General features: G+C 38.9%; 1 protein-coding gene across 3 annotated transcripts in view; it reads left to right on the forward strand.

The window, feature by feature from the left end:
• Positions 1–12,301: 12,301 nt before the first annotated feature.
• Positions 12,302–22,006, forward strand: part of Nnt (nicotinamide nucleotide transhydrogenase) — a 98,986-nt gene continuing 89,281 nt past the window's right edge. The window contains exons 1-3 of one of the 3 annotated variants that reach the window (XM_026393624.2): positions 12,302–12,468; positions 17,149–17,341; positions 21,670–21,899. In XM_026393624.2, coding sequence (XP_026249409.2) covers positions 17,191–17,341; positions 21,670–21,899 — 381 coding nt within the window. In that variant the 5' untranslated portion in view covers positions 12,302–12,468; positions 17,149–17,190. Of the gene's footprint in view, positions 12,469–12,787; positions 13,181–17,148; positions 17,342–21,669; positions 21,900–22,006 lie in introns of those variants that run through there. The other 2 variants (XM_026393623.2, XM_026393622.2) reach the window with 2 other exon arrangements.

Raw genomic sequence — 22,006 nt, forward strand, 5'->3', positions numbered from 1 at the left:
TCTCAGGAGAGCAGTGCGAGACTGACGGTTGATACCAGGAAAATAAAAATACGGGGGGAGGGGGCGTGGACCCGGCGGCAGGGTTCGCGGATGCGCGCCTCGGTGGGCGCGCAGGTGTGCTCAATGGCCAGCTCCAGCCGAGCCCGAGAACTGGTGGGGAAAGGGGTCCTAGAAGAAGCTCTGCCACCTGCTCCTTTAGCTGCGGGGAGGGGAGCAAACACAATCAAATACGCCCTCCCCCTTGGATTAACTGTAGGTATGTATCCGAGTAGGTGACACCTACTGTGACCAAGCTTCGATCTATTCCCTTTTCCCTTATCCTTGAGAAATTTTAAGAATGCACTATCTTCACTGTAAGAGCACTCTTTTTCATCTTCTACCAATGCTGTCCAATAAAAATATGCAAGTCACAAATGCTAAGCCACTTATGTAATTATCAATATTGTAGAAGCCACATTAAACAAGTAAAAAGAAACCAGTGAAATTAGTTTTAATGTAGTTTATGTAGCCCAATAGTCCAGAATGGTATTATTTCAGCCTGTAATTAATGTAAAAATATGAATGAGATATTTTGCATGTTATTCAAAATTCAGTTTGCATTTTACACATAAGGCATATCTTATTTTGGATTAGACACATTCAGAGTGTTCAAGAGCCTCATGTGGCTAGTGACTACAGCACTTTGCACAACACAGTTCTAGTAATTATGTGTGAGTTATATTTGTCAGGTCTGATGGCACTATTGCCAGATGAAGAATAAATGCAAGAAAAGAAAAGGAGGAAAAACATTCACTGTTGGATTGAACCATCTCCACAAATTCTGGCTTTAGTCCTGTGATTTAAGCAGAACTTAATTTTTAAAATGTTTTTCATGATCAGAATCATTTCAATTAGGGTCAGAAACTTTTTAACCATGTTCTCTTCTCACTTGTAAAACATTAATGTCTTCACCTAAATGAGAAGAATGGCTTTGATTCAAGGCAAACCATGAATCAATGATTCATGTTGCATGTTAGATAAGATTACAATTTTTTTTAAAGATAGAGGAAAGATAGAGAGAATTTTTTAATATTTATTTTTTAGTTTTCGGCGGACACAACGTCTTTGTATGTGGTGCTGAGGATTGAACCCCGCACATATGCCAGGCGAGCGCGCTACCGCTTGAGCCACATTCCCAGCCCAAGATTACAATTTAAAAATTAGGTTAGGTGATGCTCTTAACATCTTAAAAACATGGTTGTATATGGCCATCAGTCCTTTCTTGTCTGGACTTCTGTATTATTACATAGAGAGGACCCATAAACTATACTCAAAAACTGAAAATTAGTTATCCTGGATGTTCCACTGAAGTAGATGTCCCAATTCTGTCCTAGGTTTTTGTTTGTACTCACACCTTTTTGTTTCCCCTCAAAACACTGATGGTGGATAGCACCATTTCTAACATCCAGGACTTCCCTATGTGAGCATAAGAATATTTTGCATTTATGGGGGTGTCAGTGCATCTTTATATCCTCCTTTTGTTAAATCGGATAATTCAGAGATATCCTTCTCCTCCTTATTTTTTATATGTAACTTTTAGCCCTATTATAATGTGTGAAACTGGGACTTGGGGATAACACGAATGGATTTAGCATTGTGATGATAACAACTAGTATTTACTGAGTACTTCATTATGTGTCAGCCACTGTTTCAATCCTCATACCCTGTGAAGCAGATGTTCTAATATCTTTTTTTTTTTTTTAACAGAAAAGGTATCAAGATATCACAAGGGCTCACATCCATCTGGGGACTGTTGTGCAACTGGCAGATACTAGGTATTGCAGAATGGCAAGAGGCCACACATACACAGACACATGAAAATATGGGTGCCATATGGGACTCCCTAAAGAGAATCATCAAAAACAGCTCCACATTCATACCTTTTTTATTAATTTATGGTGAAAGGAGTGTAGGAGGACTAACTTCAGAGAGGTTGGAAAATGTGCTGTAATACAGGAAAGGAACCTGTGTGAAACACGACAAAAATGTATTTCCCTAAACTAGGCTTGAAAAACATTCTCCAGGAAGACTTCCTCATGCTGCCTAATCTTAGATTCCTTCCCTTGTGCTAGTTGTACCCTTGGAAAACTCTGTTTGGGCCACCTACCATGCCAGATTGTTAGTATTTGGTTTAACTGTCTTCTGTAATAAATCAGCTTTCTGAGGGCAGAGGATACCTTTTTCATCTCTATACCTTTAGGTCCTAGCCCAGTAATTGGTCTATCTGTAATAACAGAACTCACTTCTCCTTGGTTCACCAGTATAGTGACAATAAAAAAGACTGGTTTTCAAAATTCATTGACTTCAGTTTCATTATTGGACCTCATGGGAGTAGACAATGCAGCCTTCAAGTCCAGCTAAAAGAAATTTTTCACAAACACGATGGAAGGAATATTTGCAAACCACATATTCAACAAAAGACATGTTACCTAGAGTACATAAAGAACTCTGAAAACTCAACTGTAAAGTACAATCCAGTTAGAAAATGGGGGAAATATATCCATGGGTATTTCAATAAAGAGAATATACAAAGACATTTAAACTCATGGAAAAAATGTTCAATATAATTATCCATTAGATAAAATTAAAACCCAAAGACATTTCGTTACCTGCTTACCAGAATGGCTAAACTAAAAAATAATGTAAGAATGTAAGAATGCTTGTAAAGATAAAAATAGTTAAGAAAGTAAGGCATTTATATATTGCTGGTAGAAATATATAATGGTGTAGTCACACTAGGAAACCGTTTGAGGGTTTCTAAAAATAACATAACTACCATACAACTCAGCAAGTGCACCCCTAGGCATTTATCCCAGAGAAATGAAGATTTATGTTCACACAAAAACGTTCATTCAAATGTTTATAGCACCTTTATTAATAATAGCCCCAAACTGGAAACAACCCAGATGTTCTTCAGTGAATTAATATGCTGTGGTACTTTCATTTTCACCTCCAAAATACTACTCGGCAAGAAAAAGGAACAACTATCAGTACAACAACTTTGATCTCAAAGGAATTATGCAGAATGAAAAATGACAATCTCAAAGAAATATTGTTGTACAATACCAACTATATAGCCTTAAAATGACAAAATGATAAAGATACAGAACAGGTTGCCATGATCAGAGAGGAGATAGGTTTTGGAGGGGAATAGATATGGTCATTAAAATAATAGGAATCCTTATGATTAAACTATTCTGTTCTTTTTAATGTGATAGTGGTCACATAAATATGCACATGTGACAAAATTACATAGATCCTATATACATGCATAGGAGTGCATATAAGACTAAGGTAGGTGGATTTTGTTATTGTCGATTTCCTGGATGTGATAGTCATGCAAAATGTTACCACTGGGAGAAACTAGGTGAGGGGTGAACAAGATTTCTCTATCATCTCTTCCAAATACATGTAAATCTACAATTATCTTTAAATAAAAGGTTGATAAATCTACTGTATATAAATAAAACTTATATCATCTTATTCTATCACTCCTAAAATCTCCCTAGCTAATTCAGTTCACTCCTCCCACTCAAATCATCATGGTAACTTATATACCATTATGAATGAGTGGAGGCATCATTAAGAGAGAAAAATTAGCTGATGTGTTTGTTCTTATGGTTCTCATCTGTGTAAATTATCTTCCTCTTTTAATTTCTTGAGCCTCTCATGAAATGTAATCCCAGCTGTGGTTGGCACTTGAGACTCCCATCTGGAGCAGGGCTCCAAGCTATCACAGAGTCTCAGATAGCCAGGAATGCTGCTTGAGATGTCCCTAATACCTAGTGACACTTGTTTAACCTTGATCTCTCAGCTGAATTTTAAACTCTGTGAAGATAGGAGTCCATTCATTCAGATGTTCTCCATTCGGCAAATAAAGATTACATGTCTACTTTTATGCTGAGGATATGCAGGAGTATGAGATTAGGTGAGATATGATACTGGAAGTGGGAAGGCTCATTTGGTGGCTGTTGCAGAAGTGCTGGGTAGCAGATGCTACTAAAGTGGTAGTGGAACTCCCCCAAATTCAGTAAATATTTAGGACGAACTTAACAGAATGTATGTGAAAGATTAACGAGAGGCTAGAGATAAGGCTGACTCCCAGAATTCTGGCTTGGTGCTTCAGCAGAAGTAGGATACCAGAAGAGAGCAGGTTCAAGAAAACAGGAACTCTAATTCCATTTTGGACATTTCATTTGACACCTGGAGCATCCAAGCAGAATTGTTCAGTGGAGAGTTAAGGTTATGATATTAGAACTCAGAACTGAGTGTTGCCTGCGTTAGGAATTTGATGGCTAAAGCCAACGGAAGAAATGGGTGTCTTAGAAAAATTATATAGTGGCAGAAGGAAACAGATAACACCAAATCTAATGACAAGCTTGAAGGACAGAAATCTGTTTTTTTTGTTTACATACAACTAAAACTGAGAAAAGCCAGTAAAACACACACACACACACACACACAAAAAAAAAGCTGAAAAGAGAGAGACAAGAGTGTCAAATGTTGCAGAGGTATCAAATAATAGGATTCTAAAGAGTCCATGAAAGTGCACTCTTCCCTGAGATTGAGCGCTGCAGTCCCTGCATCAGGTGTTTCCTATCTGAGGTAACTAAACAACTGGATAAACCACCACCTCTGAAATCTAGTGCACATGCACTAAGCAATCTTCTCATTATAATTTTACTATCTGTCCAAATTTGCATATTTAGAGGACCATAACAAAAATAATAGCTAATATTTAGCACTTAGATTCCAAGTACACACTTCACATGAATTCTCATTTAATTATCTAAACTTCAAAGCAATTCTATAATGTAGATAGTATTACTTATCCCACTTTATATATAAAAACACTGAGGTTCAAACAGGTTAATTAACTTGCTTAAGATCACATAGTTAGTGAGCAGCCCAGTTCTCAGCCCAGAGTTCACAAGCTCTTTTTGCCTCTAGAATAACAGATCACACTGATGCAAACATTCCATTCTCTTTGAGTTATATTTCTCACTATAAATTAATAAATAGGCATTCCAATGATATTAGCAATGGGAATAACAGATTTGTGAGTGATTCAGTTGCAAGCAATTGTCAGTATTAAAAAATGAAGATAATAAGTGTATATAGCTTTCTATAAGCTTGACTGAAACAATGGGAGGAATAGTTATAGTATGAGTTTTCAAAACAAGTGTACGGAAGAAGTTTTTATCTTTGCTATTAGAAAAAAAAATTTTAAAGGATGGCATAAACATCAGTATGTCAGCTAAAGACAATGAGGCAAAGGAATGCACCTGGGAAAAGGATAAACATTGAGGGAATAAAGTATTAGAGGGTGGTGGCAGATCACAAATTCAAAGAACACACATCAGGAATAACTGGCTGGAGAAAAAGTTTTTTCACTAGAAATGGAAACAGATGCAGGACGGGAGAACATGGGAAATTTTAGAAAGATGGTCTCCACATTCTCAGTAAAAAATAAGGAAATATCAGCTTGAGGAAATTGACAAGGGTTGTAAAAGCTGCTCTGGGAGAGAAAGCTGAGTAGAAAGCGATTGGTCATAGGAGATCTGCAGGGTGGTACAGAGGCCCAGGTGAGGGTGGATACTAGCCATTCATAGAACAACAATTTCATGACAACCTGATGTAGGAACTGAGAAGCCTATTAGTGGGAATGTGATTTCATTATGTTGAGATAGAAGGGTAAAAACAGAAGAGGCCAAGAAATTGTTCATGGTTGAGGCTACATAGAGAAGGTTGAAAGGGGAAGACAGGTGATGAAGGAAAAAGGGGATCAAGAGTCAGAAATAAGGGGCTGAGGTTGTGGCTCAGTGGTAGAGCACTTGCCTAGCATGTTTGAGGCACTGGGTTCGATTCTCAGCACCACATATAAATTAATAAATAAATAAAGGTCCATCAACAACTAAAAAAAAAAGAGTCAGAAATTTTAAAAATTGGAAATAAATCTCATGCTCTGACCATCAGATGGTCAGAGCATGAGATGAAGGAGTTGCAAATTTTAGAGGAAGTTCTAAGCAAATAATGCAATATCCTAGTAATTGCACAATTCAACTAATTGGACTGAGTGTTTGCTGTCCCGCAGCGAGGTAATGTCACAGCTGGAAATATTCATTAATCAGATGGTGTGCCAAGTCCAAGTTTGGCACTGAAGAGACAGGAATGTCAATGTTTAATATATCAAGCAAGACTTCTTTTGCCCTGGCATGTTCTGTTTCTCTATCTCCTTGGCTCAGTCTATTCACTGATCTTTTTGTTAGCACACAGTCATTGGCTTAGATCTTCCTTTCTAATTCCTTTAACTCATACAGAGTGCTCACATTTTTTTTCTTTCTCTTAACAAGTATTTGTTGACTGCTTGATAAAAGCCAGACATTCTGTTAGGTGTTGATGACCTGTCAATGAGTAAAACAAAATACCAGTTCTCAAGGAACTTACACTTAAGTGTAGGAATTAGAAAAATAGACAATAATAACCCAGAGTGCAATGGATTAAATGTTTATTCCCCCTTAATACATGCAATGAAATCCTAACCCCAAGGCAATAGTATTAGGAAATGTAGCCTTTGAGGGATGACTAGGTCACAGAAATTTATGAATAGGATTAGTACCCCTTTATAAGAAACCCTGAAGAGATCCTTTACTTCTTCCGTCACTGAGCTACATCCCAACTCCCCTATCCCCTGTTTTTGGTATTAAGACTAGTCTTAGGTTCTAGAGATTTTTTCCTATATTTTTCAGAAAGTTTTATGGTTTCATACTTAATTCTGCACTCCATTATGTGTTAATGATTACAGAAGCTGTGAGACTTAGGTCGAGGTTCTTTTTTTTTTTTTTTTTGTAGTACTGGGGATTGAACCCAAGGGTTTAACCACTGCAACACATAACCAGCCCTTTTTAAATATTTTATTTAGAGACAGGGTCTCACTGAGTTGCTAAGTGCCTGGTTTTGAACTTGCAATCCTCGTACTTCAGCTTCCCAAGCCACTGTGATTATAGGCATGAGCCTCCACACCTGGCTTGAGGTTCACTTTTGTTTTTGCCTACAGATATCTGGTTGCTTTAATGCCATTTATTGAAAAGTTTTTCTTTCCTTCATTGAATTGTTTTTGCATCTTTCACAGGGTCTAAATAAATAATCACAACATGCAATATCCTAATAATTGTACATATCTAGGACTTAGTGGACTCTGAACTATATTCCTTCTACAATTTTATTCTCCCTTTCATAATAACCTGTGAAATTGTCTCCATATTTTTATAGTTAAATAACTTTCCCAAAGATAGTTATCCAGAGCCAGTATTATATTCTTTCTTTCATAGAAGCTGCTTCTTATTTATCTAGCTAACTTTCATTTAGCACTTGCTATGTGCTAAGAACTGTGCTAAGCTTGAGAATTAAGAGTTGAACAAGGTTTTCTGGAATGCAGAAGAGATAGAAGCTAGACTTGAAGAATGAGCTGACACCAAAAAAAAAAATAAGGGCAGGAAGAATATTCCAGAGAGGAAAAGCATGAGGAAAGCCTGGGAAGTACAGAAAAGTGTCATACCTTCAAGGAAACAGCAAGCATTTTGTTAGAGCTAGAAGGAAGAAAGCAGAAGGGAATTTTCTCTCTTTGGGCTTTAAATCTACATGGAAATCTCAATCAGCAATGACCAGTTGGTCAAAATAGTTGACCAAAACAGTCGGCAGTTGGTCAAAATAGTCTGCAGCTCAGGAGTGAGGTCTGGGCTGAACATTGAGCTTTGGCAGTTGTTATAGCACAGGCGACATTGGGCTATCAGGGAGAAAGTATTAGAATTAAAAGGACAGAGTTAAGGAACATTTGAAACATTTGCACCCTTAAGTGGTAAAAGAACTGAATGCTGGTTCAAGAAGTAGGAGGGTATGGCAGAATGGTACATCAGAAACCAATGTAAGTGAGAGATTCTTATTTGTTTCTTTGGGTAAAATGGGTAAAATCTAGCTTTAAAAAAGTCCTTCAAAGTGATGATGTTTCAAAACCAGTTAAAATATTTGATCTAGAGTTATTATCAAATGCATTTTAAAAAGTTAAATATTATAAAATGTTAACTATTATTCCAGGGTTCTTTAATCAAGTAGTGTGATAATAATGATAAGAATAAAATATATAAAAATTTCTGGGTGAGGTGGAGCATGCCTGTAATCCCAGAAGCTTGGGGAGGCTGAGGCAGGAGTATCATAAGTTCAAAACCAACCTCAGAAAAAGCAAGGTGCTAAGCAACTTGGTGAGACCCTGTCTCTAAATAAAATACAAAATAGGGCTGAGGATGTGACTCAGTGTTAAATGTCCCTGAGTTCAATCCCCTGTACCCCCTCCCCCCAAAAGAATAATATATATAAAAGTTGACGGAAATTTTCAATTAGATTGTTTTTAAAGTCTGCAAATAGAGCTGGGTATGGTGGCACACGCCTGTAATTCCAGCAGCTAGGGAGGCTGAGATAGGAGGATCACTAGTTCAAACTCAGCCTCAGCAAATAGTGAGGCACTAAGCAACTCAGTGAAACCCTGTCTCTAAATAAAAAAATACATAATAGGTCTGGGGATGTGGCTCAGTGGTTGAGTACCCCTAAATTCAATCCCGGTACCCCTCCAGAAAAAATGCAAATAGTATGTAACTAAGGAACATATTTTCAATTATTAATGCACAGTAACTTTCCCTTTTATTTTCCCAAAATAATTTGAATTTTTTGTTTAAACTCAAGAATTGGTAAGTCCATCCATCTTCAAAAACAAACAACAATGCACATTGTGATACCTTTAAACGCACAGTGCCCCTGTAGTGGTTTGAATATTGTTTCCCAACCCAAATTCATATCCATTCCTGTTTGGAAATATAATCTTTGCAGTTGTAATTAGTTAAGGATCATGATATTAAACCATCCTGGCATTAGGATGGTCTTTAAGTCCACTGACTGGTACTGTTTTAGAGAAAGGAGATCGAAATTTGGAGAAGGTACACAGAAGGCGGTAATGTGAAAAGGCAACCAGATAGTAGAGGTGTCTTTAAGTCAAAGAATTCAAAAGATTGCTGAAAACTGCTGCAAGCCAAGAGAGAGGCACAGGAAGGCTTCTCCCTGAGCATTTTCAGAAGGAATACACTGTATTGAAACCTTGATTTTGAATTCTGGCTTCTATAACTGTGAGAGCAACATTTCTGTTATTTTAAGTCCCGCAAATTGTGGTTGCAGGGAAACTTTCAATTTTCTATCTTTCTTCCAAAGTTTTGATGATTTTAGTCTATGAAATAAATTGGCAATATAGACAGATTAACAGGAAAAAGCATATAATTTATTAATGTGAAAGCCACACCCAAGGTATGAGATTTCTTAAAGGTCAGACTGTTGAAGCTTAAGTAACATTTTGAACTGGTATTGATGCAAGTCAGAGAAGGGTGGGAGGAAAATGCACTGACCAAAAGTCTTGCTAGGCAGATCTCCCAAACAGTCATCAGAAGATTACCTGTGGGTAATCTCTGTTTGGGCTAGTGTCAGCCCCCACCCCCACCCCTTTCTCTTGTGAAAAAATCTTTCCTTGGCAAATCCGGGAGAGGGCTCTCAGAGAAAGCCTGTTTGCATCCTTTGTATGCTTCAACAGATTCAAATCTGCTCTATCACCCCCCCCCCCCCCCCCCGCCAAGGGACAGCTTTTCAGAGCCATTCCTCTGCCTGCAGCCCCTCTAATTAACCATCTTGAAATATGCTAAAGAAGTATATTTTAGGAAGGGGTCTCTTTTGATCTCCCTCATAGCAATTACAGAAGCCCTAGGATACTAACATAGTTCTTATCCTTTACCATTTTCCCAGGTCCCCAAAGGGGACTACAGACCCACACCATCACAACTGGCAAGAGTTAGTTTTTCAGATGATCATGATAAATTCAAATACACTCTAGTTTCACTTAAATAGCTTAAACAAATTGCCAATTATTTAACCTTGTTCTGTTTGTGTAATGTCAGTTCTCCTTCACCCTCTTCCAATTAATGTTGATTAGCATTAGTTCATTTAGTCAGTTAATATTTATTTTCTAAGATCAAATACTTGGTTGGCCTGCCTAAGAAACAGCTAAGGGCTAATATTGAATTAAAGATGTTTATCTCCCTCTCTATTTCCCCACCCTCTCTCTCCCTTTTGGTAGTGAGGGAGATAAACCCAGGACCTAGCACATATTAGACAAGGGCTATGTCACTGACCTATCCCTCATCCCTGATAATGGTTCCTTTAATACCTGTCAAGTGTATACTGTGGTAGACATTATTGTATTATAAGAATCCTATCTCATTGGAGCTAATAATTGCTATCCTGTTAAAAGTGAAGCTTGAAATAATAAACTGCTGACAACTGTTTAACATAATAAACATAATGAAAGTCTACCAATTCTCTGACCTGGTTTTAACTAGATGCGGGTTTTTGTAGCAAGTCATCTTTAAGTTCAGTGTTTGTTAGCATATCTTCTCAGGCACAGTCTACATTTTTATTTTTGTCTATTGAGCTTACTTCTGATTTTCAGGCTTCAAAGTAGATCCTAATGGAAAATTACACTTGTCTAAAGAGTTCATCCTTTTTACTTCTGATACATTAGAACTCTATTGAATATTCTTTTTAAGCTTGTATGGCTACAAAGTCTCCTAAATTTTCAAGGTTTAAATTTTGAGAATTATCTGAATTTCAAAATATAGTTAAAATTGAAATATCAAATAACAAAAGTCTGTAATAAAAACTTGCATATATGTGACTGGTTCTAGTCTAAGATGAACATTCAGAGGTCCAAATAGCCAAAGAGGAAAGAGCAGATAGCAAAACAGGTAGGGTCATTACTACTTCATGGGGAATATGAAATTTTTACAAATTTTTAAAATTAGCGTATAAGATTCAGAAGCAACTTCCAAGCAAACTTCTGGAACTTAAACCAATTTTGGGGGTCCCCCCTTTATGGATTAATTTGCATAATTATATGTAAGAGCTTATGACCTAAAACCCAGCTTTCCAAATGACAATATTTTCACCTGAAGCAATGGAGTCCAAATTATGTTATACAAATGAAGAGAATCAAATAATCATGCTTACTATTAAAGTTAGATGCATACTCTTCACTATTTTCAAAACTGATAAGCAGTGTATTATCTTTGGATTTGTTCTTATGTAATATAATCATAAATTAAATAAGATATTGAACATTAGGGGCTGATAATTCTTTGTTGTGAGGGCCTGCCCTGTGAAATATGAAATGGTTAGCAGCATCCTTGACTTCCAACCATTAGAAGCCTCCCCTCTGTATCTGCAGCAACCAAATTGTCTCCAAAAGTTGCCAAATTTTCCTTTGAACAAAATTGTCCGTAGCTGGCAATCAAGAACCGTTAACTGCTACAAACTGTGTTTTATATTAAGAGGATTGATTGATTGATTGATTGTGCTGGATCAATCCCAGACCTTGTTTACGCACTCTTATTTTGAGCAACATCCCCAAGGCAAGAGCTGTTTTAAATCCTTATCCACGGCACCTGTTTCATTGTAGCTGCAATATCTTGAACCTGTTCTGTGGCTGCACTTCTCATGGCTTATTATTATTTTAAAGCATAGGGCTGTGTTCTTTCCTGGCTTTGAAATCTTCCAGGACCAGGACAGTGTTTTACTTTGGATCTCAGCGGGAGTCCAATTGACCTTTTGTGCCGGTTAAACACAAGGCACTTTCTCAAAGTAAGCGATTCTCTGTGGTTCATTTCTTTTTGAAGATATGGAATACCTGTTTTGCCTTATGACTTTTAAACACTTCAAAACAAAACAAAATAAAAACAAAAAGAAGTGACCTTTACGGTGAGACTTTATGATTCAACTTTGTGTAAGTGATCATTTTACACTCCATGTTTTGTTCTCCCACTTTTAGCCTCAATACATCTGCAGAATAAGTAACAGAATTCCTCGAAAAGAATGATCAAGTCATTAGTTTTGAAGTTCTTTTATAATGTTGCCGAAAGCAGCTTAGGCCTGGTTAGTAAAGTTAATAAAAGTCCACCGAGGTTGCTTTCCGTTCCAGACGTTGGATATCTAACAGTATTGCAAGACGACTTCTAGGCTGGCTCTGATGTTGGAAGACAAACACGCAGATGTGTGTTAATTTTCGGGCCTTGACATCGTTTCTTAAGAATTTAACTCCACCTCCCCCGCCAGAATGGAAAAACAACGCCCCTATTCCCGCCTTCCACCTCCCCCCCTTTTCCCTAAGGTCTTCTCCTGTTACTGAAGTTTTGATTTTTTTTTTCCTAGAGAGCTAAAAGAAAGACAAGCACCAAGAGTGGAGTTATATTATTCACTTACTTGTTCTTAGACTTTGTAACTGATTCTCTAGGGGAAGAGGACAAATGAATTCCTGAAAACTTCGGTGGCAGAGTTTGGCACCAGGTTTGATTGACAAGGACGGGCCTAGGGAAGGCGCGGAGGCGGGGCTGGGGTCTCCTGGGTCCAGCCGAGACAAAGAGGTTTGGGCTGCCTCTTGGAGTGGAGAGACCCTTTGGGGGTAACCGGCTTTTGCGCTCAAAGGGGGCATTTTCTAGAAGTTTCTTTCGCATTCCGAAAGAGGGGACCTGGCAGGAAGAAGACCAGCGCCAAGAAAGGGAGTGGGGAGGGGGCGCCGGGCCCGAGAGTGGGTAGCGCTGCAGTCACGTGGCGATCGCCGCGGCGGCGGGGTTGGGGCTGTTCTTCCGGGTTGGAGGCACAGCTCCGGGGCCGAAGCCCGGGTCTGCCAGCGCGGCGTTCCCTCACACCCGGTGGCGCGCAGCCGGCGGCCGCCCAGGCTCCGGGCCCAGGTGAGCGTGGCAGCGCTGGCCAAAAGAGAGCTGCCTGGGCGCGCGCTCAAGGCGCAGCTGGGGCAGGGGCGCGGCTGCCCAGACCACCCAGGCCCGGGCGAGGAAGGAGACCTGTCAAGGAGCAGAAGGGGGCGGGGTCGGCAGTGCCCCAGAAACAGGGTGCGCCCGCAGGCCTGGGACTTGGTGGTGAAGGAGAACCGTGCCTGAGGGCCTCCTTTCTCGAGTCTTCCTGGAGCAGCTGGAAAGGAGTGGGCGGTCGGCTTCGGCTTCGGGTCCTCGAAAGGCAGGGAGCCTCGGCAGCTGTGCAGGTGCAGATCTTGGAGCTTTGGAGAACTGCGATAGTCTGAGAGGGTCATTTCGGTCCCAAGCGGCACGGGGGATGGGTTGGGGCGTGGGGGGGAGGTGAAGAGAGAGGTCACCGAGGACTTTTGATGGGGGTGCACCCAGGCAGCTGGGAGCCCCTTAATTGTGCTTGAATCTTGAGGGAGTTCAGGGAGGGTACCCGACTGGGGACATAGGAGTTACCAGCAGAAGTTGTGACTATGTCAGGGCGGATTGGTGGTGGTGGGTGCAAGCTTCTGCGAGGCCAAGAGGGATTTGGAGTGGCGAGGGGGTAGAGATGGCTGAGGGGGAAACTTGGATAAAGCTGATTCAAACTTGAGAGCAGAATGATTGTTCTGCAGCTTGGGCCAGTGGGCTATGGGGGAGGTTATAAATAACGGTCCAGTGCAGTTGCTGGAGGGTGGCAGTTTATTGCGGAGGGAGGGGTGCACTGATGTCAGTGGCTGAGGCACTGGTGGCTTTGGGCGAGGTCACGCTGCCCGTCAGGCTAAGCTTGCCTGGGTATTGTGCCCTTGCTGGTATGTCTCACTTTTAAAAGCATGACTTGTTTACAGTTGCAGGTGTCCTTTATTCGCCCTGTGGTGCCTGCAGTCCTTAAGAGGACTCTTGTCTGGAGTGTTGTAGCCTAGACTATTAAGAGAGGGGGGGATGGGGCTCATGTGCCTACTTTCTCTTATTTAAAATGTCCCCCTCTTTGCAAAGCTTGTTTTTAAAAAAAATTTGAAAGGACAGTTTGAGATAAAAAGTTATTGGAAGGCTGAGGGTGGCTTAAACTTTGCTGATGTTTATTTTCCACAAAGCTACACAGACATTTAATTTTCAAACGAAATTTACTGAAACTGCTTGGAGAATGTGTTTATAGGTACCCTGCTTCAGTGTACCTGGCCCTAGTTAATCCAAAAGATTAGTATCAAAAGATTAGGAAAGTAGCTCAGTGGGTACAGCACTTTCCTAGCATGTTCAGGAAGCCCTGGGTTCCATTCCCAATACTGCAAAAAAACAAAACAACCAAAACTTACTGACTTTCACCGGGCCACAGGTAATAGCAAAGTGAATATAAGAGCTAATCAGGATATTGTGTTCCTTTAATCCTCTCCACAATCCTGTGAGGTAGGTGTTATGATTCTTCCCATTTTAAAGATGAAGAACTCAGGTACAGACAGTAAAGTGACTTACCAATCGCATACAGTTCACCCTTAACTATGTTACCTCTGCTGGGTTGGCTATTTACCCTCAATGATTAAAATATTTCAGGGGAGATAGTTACCCAAATAATTTACATGAAATGTCCACATGAATGCCATACAGAAAAAAAAGTTCTGTTTTTTTTTTCTTTTCAGTTTTGATTTGTGTAAAATTGTCTTTTTATTGCCTCAAAGCCAGAAAAACAGAGAACTTTAGAGTGCAGATGGGGGAAATGTGATCATTAAAATGGAGTGCAATGTTTGGGAAAAAAAAAAAGGTCCAGCCAGTGTTGAGGTGGTTCAGATATTCTCTGAATATCTTTAAGATTTATCTGTATTTAATTTAAGTTTACTGACATGGACTGCTCTCAATAATAAAGTACTTCCTGATCTCTGCTCTGTATAGTTTTAACTTGAATTATGTGAACATTTTTTTTTTGTTTTGTTTTTTGGAGAAGTTGGCCTTCCAAGGTCTTGATTTTACTGATGTCTCATGCCACTGCCAAAGAACTGCTCAACATCACATTGTTATTTTTCAAATAGGCAAGACAAAATTTCCAGACTCCAGGCCATGAAGTAGGATTTCCATTTTAAAATACTGAGAAATCTTATCTAATCATAAGACTTCTAGAACCTAAAAAGGCCTTAAAAACTTTAGCCTTTTATGCTTTTTTTTTTCTTTTTTTTTCTTTGTAACTAGGTAAGCAGAGGGAGGCTAAGAGAAGTTTAGATCAAATAACCAGGGAGTGGCAAACTTGGACCTTATGGGGCTCTGTTAGAGGAAGCTTCATTCATTTGCTGATGAAGTGTGGGTGAACTTTGTCAATTTGTGAGAATGGTGGTTGTTGGGGAACTGGACTGATCCAAGAGGAGAAACTCTAAGTGGGGAGATTGGGATAGGTTGAGGTCGGTCATGCAGTAAGGATAGGTAAAAAATCTACCTCAAAACAAGAATTATCTTTCATGTCTTTGTATCTCCATCAATTCTTGGCATAGCTTTTTTGAATTTTTTTGAATTGGTGGCTGAATTTTGAATTCATTTGCTTGCATTCTCAGCCACAAATAACCCAATGTATGACCCATGAATGAATGGGGAGAATATTTATCGGAGTTGGGAATTCTTTGAGATTGAAATGAAATGACCTATGTGGGAAAACCCTGTAAATGTAAAACTATCTGTTCTCATGCAAAAGATAATTCATATACATTTTTAATTGTGTGCCTAAACATACTTCATGCTCCCTCTTTATTCGCTTTTTTCCTCTAGCTCTTTCCCTTTCTTTTCTGAGCTAAGAGGACATGATCGCCTTCTTTGATACATCAAAGAACTTTGAACATGTATTACTACTTTGCCTTGTAGTGTTATTACTTGTTGACTTTTCTTATCTCAAGTGGCTGACCCATTCCATTTTGATTCTATAAGTACTCCTAAGGGCAATACCTCTGGAGTAACAGGTGAGGAACTAGGACTTCAACTTTAAAACATTGCAAAATCTCATCTAATCATAAAATATTTAAAGCATAAAAGGGCCCTACAAACTGCTCTCCTAAGTTTTTTTTTAATAGATGAGTAAACTGAGGCACATTTTTGTTGAATTAAAGGGCATCTTATGTATAAGCACTGGATGCACTGAGAATTTCCACTATCAATATTTCTTTCTGATATTTTAAAAAATACCAGGGAATTACGGTAGCAGTTTTGTAATTAAAAAAATGAATTAAATATCTCTTCCTCTGGTCAGGAAGAGTATTCATGGAGTCTGTTGAGATCTGGTGCTTGGCCTTGTGACTGCCCATCAAATAGATCAGAACCTACAGACAGAATGGATGGATTTAGGCAAGTTTGACTGATAGAGTCCTAGGTTCTTTGCTTCTTTCCTTTCTTGAAGGAAAGAAGAGAAAGGTGGAGGAACATTAGAAGTGTCAGGATGGTATGAGTGTCCTCCATGCATCCCTGGGAATCTGTCAAGGAGGGCAACAGAGGTAGCCAAAGGAGCTTTAGTAACAGCAAAGGCCAGTGACATCTTACTCAGCCTGGTTAGAACTGGCAAAAAGTGGCCACTTTTGACAACCACTAACAAAATATACTTTATTCCCATATCTGCAAGTATAAGTCTATATGGTAAAGATGGCATGGAATTTTGTTTCTTTTTCCTGGAGCCATATCCCATGCATGTTTAATTTCAATGAGACATGCGCTTGGCAAATAAGAGTTTTGTGTTGACTCTGTCAGTCTGAGTTCAGGGAATCTCACTGACTCAGTGCATCTACCTACACTGGATGGCAGTATTTTTTTTTTTTACACAACCTGGTAGCTGAATGTAAGTCACAACTGTATAGTATTTTAGGTAATTTGAGGGAAATTCATAGGTAACTTTGATTATATGCAATTTTTGCTGCACATTGTTGACTTAGAAGGTAACTTGCATAGAAGATATGACTTGATACAGTGTCTTTAAATTCTCTGGCTACATTAAAGATCAGATACACTTGTGTCATTGGTTTGGGATTGAATAGTGAGTTTGTAATTCCAGTTTAGTGGGAAAATGGATTTCAAATTTTAAATATCCGAATTGGAAACACATTTTGAAACATCTTCTTGAAGTAAAAGAATCAGGCAAATAAATTCTTTGTAGATGTCTTCATATAACCATTATATTCCAAGCTCAGTAGATTAGTAACTTGTGTTTCTTTATGTTAAAAAAAAGTATTGTTTTCCTTGGTACATAATCCTTTTCTTTTCCTCTTAGTGTTTGCCTTAAGGATTCGGGAAGTTGGGAGCTCCTGTCATCATGGCGAACCTTCTAAAAACAGTGGTGACTGGCTGTTCATGTCCTTTACTTAGCAATTTGGGGTCCTGTAAGGTTCTACCTGGGAAGAAGGATGTTTTACGAACATTTCATACTCATCAGGCACTGTGGTGTAAAGCCCCGGAGAAACCAGGTAAAATCTTACTTCAGTGTTTGCTTTAAGTCATAGATATTAATAGCTCTCCTGGTGGTAGATAAAAGGGAAAACCATACAGTTTTATAACTTGGTGCTTACAAGTGATCATTTTAAATAAAAAAAAAAGAGTGCTGTCTTATATTTTCCATGTATAGAAATTCCTGATTGTCACTATTAAGAGAAGAAAGGAAAGTAGAAAGCGATAAAAGATAAATCAGTTGTACCTAGGGGGCTGTTGCTGCCTTCCAGTATTGGGGGTTTATACCATGTATAGCTCATCTATGCTCAGGAATTAAGAATTAAATGTATTAATTGATCTATGTTAGTGTTTTCCGATTTAATAAAGAGCACCTTCATCTCAGTTGCTCAGGTCAGAAACCTTGGAGTCATTCTGTACCCTCTGAATTGGTAAAGGTCAGTTCTACCTTTCGTCTACACTGACCTCTTCTCAATGGACCAGTCTTCTAAATAGTCTCTGAGCTTTGTACCTTGGCCCTCCTGCAGTTTGTTCTGCACTTGGTGGAAGAATCTTTAAAAGATAAGATCAGGTCTCTTGAGATTTACCAGACTTTCCAGCGCATGCAGAGTAGGAGTGCAAGTTTTCCAGGGGCCTGAAGGAGGAGAGACTGAGAGGGGGCTGTTCTAAGTCGAGTCAGCTTCCTCTTAGCAGTCTTTTCAAAGACTATCCCAGGGCCTCTGTTTACCCCTCACTGGCCATGCTTTAGGCACATGGCCATTTATAAAGGAGACTTGGACTTTTTTTTTTTTTTTTTTTTTTTCAGATGGCAACATACCCAGCTAAAAATGGCCTTTTGGTACTAAGATGGAGGGACAGGATGGATGTTAGGAGTCAACTTTTGATACAAAGGATAATCCTTACTTCTTTTTAAGTTTGTAGGACTGTTTGTTCATTAAAGTACCCTACATTGCTGGGCATTTTGAATTTTTGTGTCTGCTTTAAATAGACTTCAGAACCTCTTTTCTTGTTCTCAGATAACAAGTCACCGTTGCCAGGGTACCTTTCCCTAAGAGCTCCCAAATTTACCTTCAGATGCTTTCTTTTAAACTGCTGTGGAAAGCCAGATTGCCCACTGTGATAAAATTGTGCAAAAAAAAAAAAAATGTAAATGACTGTTCTGAGGACATGAGACTTGTCCTTATGACTAATAAATTTCAACATCTCTATATTAACTGCATGAAAGATTTCTGGTTATTTTGGAGGGTGGTGTGTACCGTGGATTGAACTCAGGGGCACCCGACCACTGAGCCACATCCCCAGACCTATTTTGTATTTTATTTAGAGACAGGGTCACACTGAGTTGCTTAGTGGCTTGCTTTTTGCTGAGGTTGGCTTTGAACCCGTGATCCTCCTGCCTCAGCCTCCCAAGCTGCTGGGATTACAGGCGTGTGCCACCTGCCTGGCTAATTTCTGGTTCTCAATTATTTTCTGGATACTTCTTTTTTATCCCTAAAAGATAAGGATTCTATTTTTTCCCTTAATATAGCTAGAATTTCATTACCACATTGAGAAGCATAGAAAATAATTCCACTCAGGTTTTCTCAATTGTTTCTTTTTTTCTCTCTCTCCCTTTGTTCCTTTCCTCTTTTTCTTTTTCCTCCTCTGCCGCCTCCTCTTCATCTTCTTCTTTCCTTCTCCTCCTCCTTTCCTCCTCTTCTGCTCCTCTTCCTTCTTTTGGCTTGTTCAAAGAATGATCTTTCTTTCTATATTCTATCATTGTATCTAATATTGTATTATTCTGTCTTCATGTATTAGCTAGAATTTTTCTATCAAGAAACATTTGAAAGAGGGGAATAAATGTTTAATTCTTTCCCATTATTTACTATTTTTGCTAATAATGAGTTGTTTTCCTTATGTATTCGTTTCCTTTCCAAGCTTAGTGGCTTCATACAAGAGTTATTATCTTAAGGAAATCAAACTCAACTAGATCTCTCTGGGCCTAAGGTGTTGGCAGGTCTGCATCCCTCTCTGGAGCTCGGGGGAGGATGTTTCTCTGCCTTTTCCAGTTTTTGGAGAGCCCCGCCTTTGTTGACTTGTGGTCCTTTGTTCCACCTGCTTTCTTCCACATTTAAGGAACCTTGTGATTACAGTAGGGCAGTTAAGATAATCCAGGATATTCTTATCTGAAAGTCAGTTGATTAGCAACCTTAATCCCATCTGCTTCCTTAATTCCCCTTTGCCATGTGTTGTGATATACTCACAAGTGTTGGGTATTAGGACACTGAATATATTTGGGAGAACATTATTCTGCCTTCCACATGCTATTATTCTCATGTTGACCAATAAAGCTTTAAAATATTTTATTTGTTGAGTATCAACACGAACATATGGATTATAACGTCTTTGGATGTATTTTACTCCATTGCTATTAATTATTATTTTTGATGCTTCAAATTATAGTTGGCCCATAGAAGCCATTTTAAGTTAGCTTCTAAATTTCTTTGACATGACTTGAGTTATCTTTGGTAGCTTCCTTGATTTTTGACATGTAGGGCCTAGATTTGATGACAGATGATTGAACTTTAGGTCAGAGTATATGATTTAATTTTGCACATCAATCCAAATGTTTGTGAGCTATCTCTTTTCCTCCCTCTCTTCCAAGTAAGAGTAAGCATTTATTTGCCTTTGGTTTACTGTAAATTTTTAATGCACAAGTAGTTTGGAAATCTAAGACAATGTTCAAATTCAGATAGTTTTAGGTTGACTTAACTTCTCCAAGATCTTACTTAACAACTTATTCTGAATCAATAATTTGATTCATTCTTAAAATTATGAGTTTAGATTTTAAAGAGTAGATTTCCTAAGCTTTAGTAAAACTTATAAAGAAATAGATACTCTAGTTTAAAAATTGTGTTTATATTTACATATTGAATGAAACACCGGAAGTAAGTAATATCCTTAAGCTAACACTGGCCTGAACCATATGTAAGTAATATAAGTATATATCATGCAGTCTCTCTTGGTTTGCAAAGAACAGAATCTTAATGGGTTATATTTTTCGAAGAGGGTGTATTGTATGATTCTTGGGAAGAATGGGAGCCCAGGAGACCCCTCATCTACTTTTGGAGAAGTGGAATGTTATTCTGGATTTTATAGCCATGACTTATCTTCCTTCTTTTAATATCCACTACTGCTGTGTCTGCCACACCTGCTGCTGACCTTCCTTTGATTGCTCATGGCTATGCTTACATATACCTTTTACATCGTTCTTTTCTCCTTGTCTTTTTTCATGAGTCTCCCATTCAGACTCCCTGGGAGAACATTATTGGGTTGAGTAGACGCTGGCCAACATGAGTGTCCTTGAGCAGAATTCCTGTATAAGTGATCTTCTGGATCGTAGCTGCTGGTTTTCTGAATGTCTGCCCTATAGATGATTATTATCTAGGACCCAATTGGTGATCTCTTATCAGTTGTTGTTAAACTTGTAGGGTCTCAAGATACCACATTTGAAAATCTCTGAGAAATTACCTGTGGCCAAATTGGCAGGAAGGGGACTTTCAGTGTGGCAGGACACCAAAGTATGTAACATAGGATTGTTCTTCAAAACAGTGATTTACGCTGGGTATGGTGGCCCATACCTGTAATCTTAGTGACTCAGGAGGCTGAGAGAGGAGCATTTTAAGTTTGAGGCCACTCTCCGCAGCTTAGCGAGACCCTGAATAGCTTAGCAAGACTCTGTCTCAAAAAATAAAAAGGGCTGGGGATGTGGTTCAGTGGTTAAATGCCCCTGGGTTCAATCTCCAGTGCCAAAAATATGAAAACAAACAAACTAAAAAAACACAGCAATTTACTTTTGTCTTTGATAAAGGTTAGGACAGGGAGACCAGAATCCCCAAGTTTTAGAGTTAGCATGCTATGTAACCTCTTAACCCATTTTTTCCCTCTAAGAATGCCTTAAAGAAAGCAATTTGATTAAATAAAATACTCAAAACATTCAGGAGAGTGGGCATAAAAATTTCCTATCATCTTTCAATGAAAGTAAAAGAATTGTGATTGTGAATCAAAAACATCATTTTGGATAGCAACATGTGCATGCAGTATATTTTTTCTTTTTTTCTTTTTGGAGAGAGAGAGAGAATTTTTAATATTTATTTTTTTTTTTAGTTTTGGCAGACACAACATCTTTGTATGTGGTGCTGAGGATCGAACCTGGGCCACACGCATGCCAGGCGAGCGCGCTACCACTTGAGCCACATCCCCAGCCCCAGCATGCAGTATATTTTGAAGAACAGACTGCCCATTTCCATTTCCTGAAGTCTCTTGTTAAACATTTTTTTTTTTGCTTATTACCTTTGTCTGTTTGTAGGAATTCCATATAAGCAACTGACTGTTGGAGTCCCCAAGGAGGTTTTCCAAAATGAGAAGCGAGTGGCATTGTCTCCTGCTGGTGTCCAGGCCTTGGTCAAGCAGGGTTTTAATGTTGTCGTGGAATCAGGTGCTGGCGAAGCTTCCAAGTTTTCAGATGATCACTACAGAGCAGCAGGTGCCCAAATCCAAGGGGCGAAGGAAGTTCTTGCTTCTGATTTGGTGGTCAAAGTAATTATTCCTTTTCCCTTTCCCATTGATAGCATGCTGACTTTTGGAAATTGTTTTACAGAAAAATTAAATTACTTTCTTTGGTTTCTTAGTTTTTCCAATGTTCT

The sequence above is a fragment of the Urocitellus parryii genome, chromosome 1 (assembly GCF_045843805.1).
Source record: "Urocitellus parryii isolate mUroPar1 chromosome 1, mUroPar1.hap1, whole genome shotgun sequence".
NCBI lineage: Eukaryota > Metazoa > Chordata > Mammalia > Rodentia > Sciuridae > Urocitellus > Urocitellus parryii.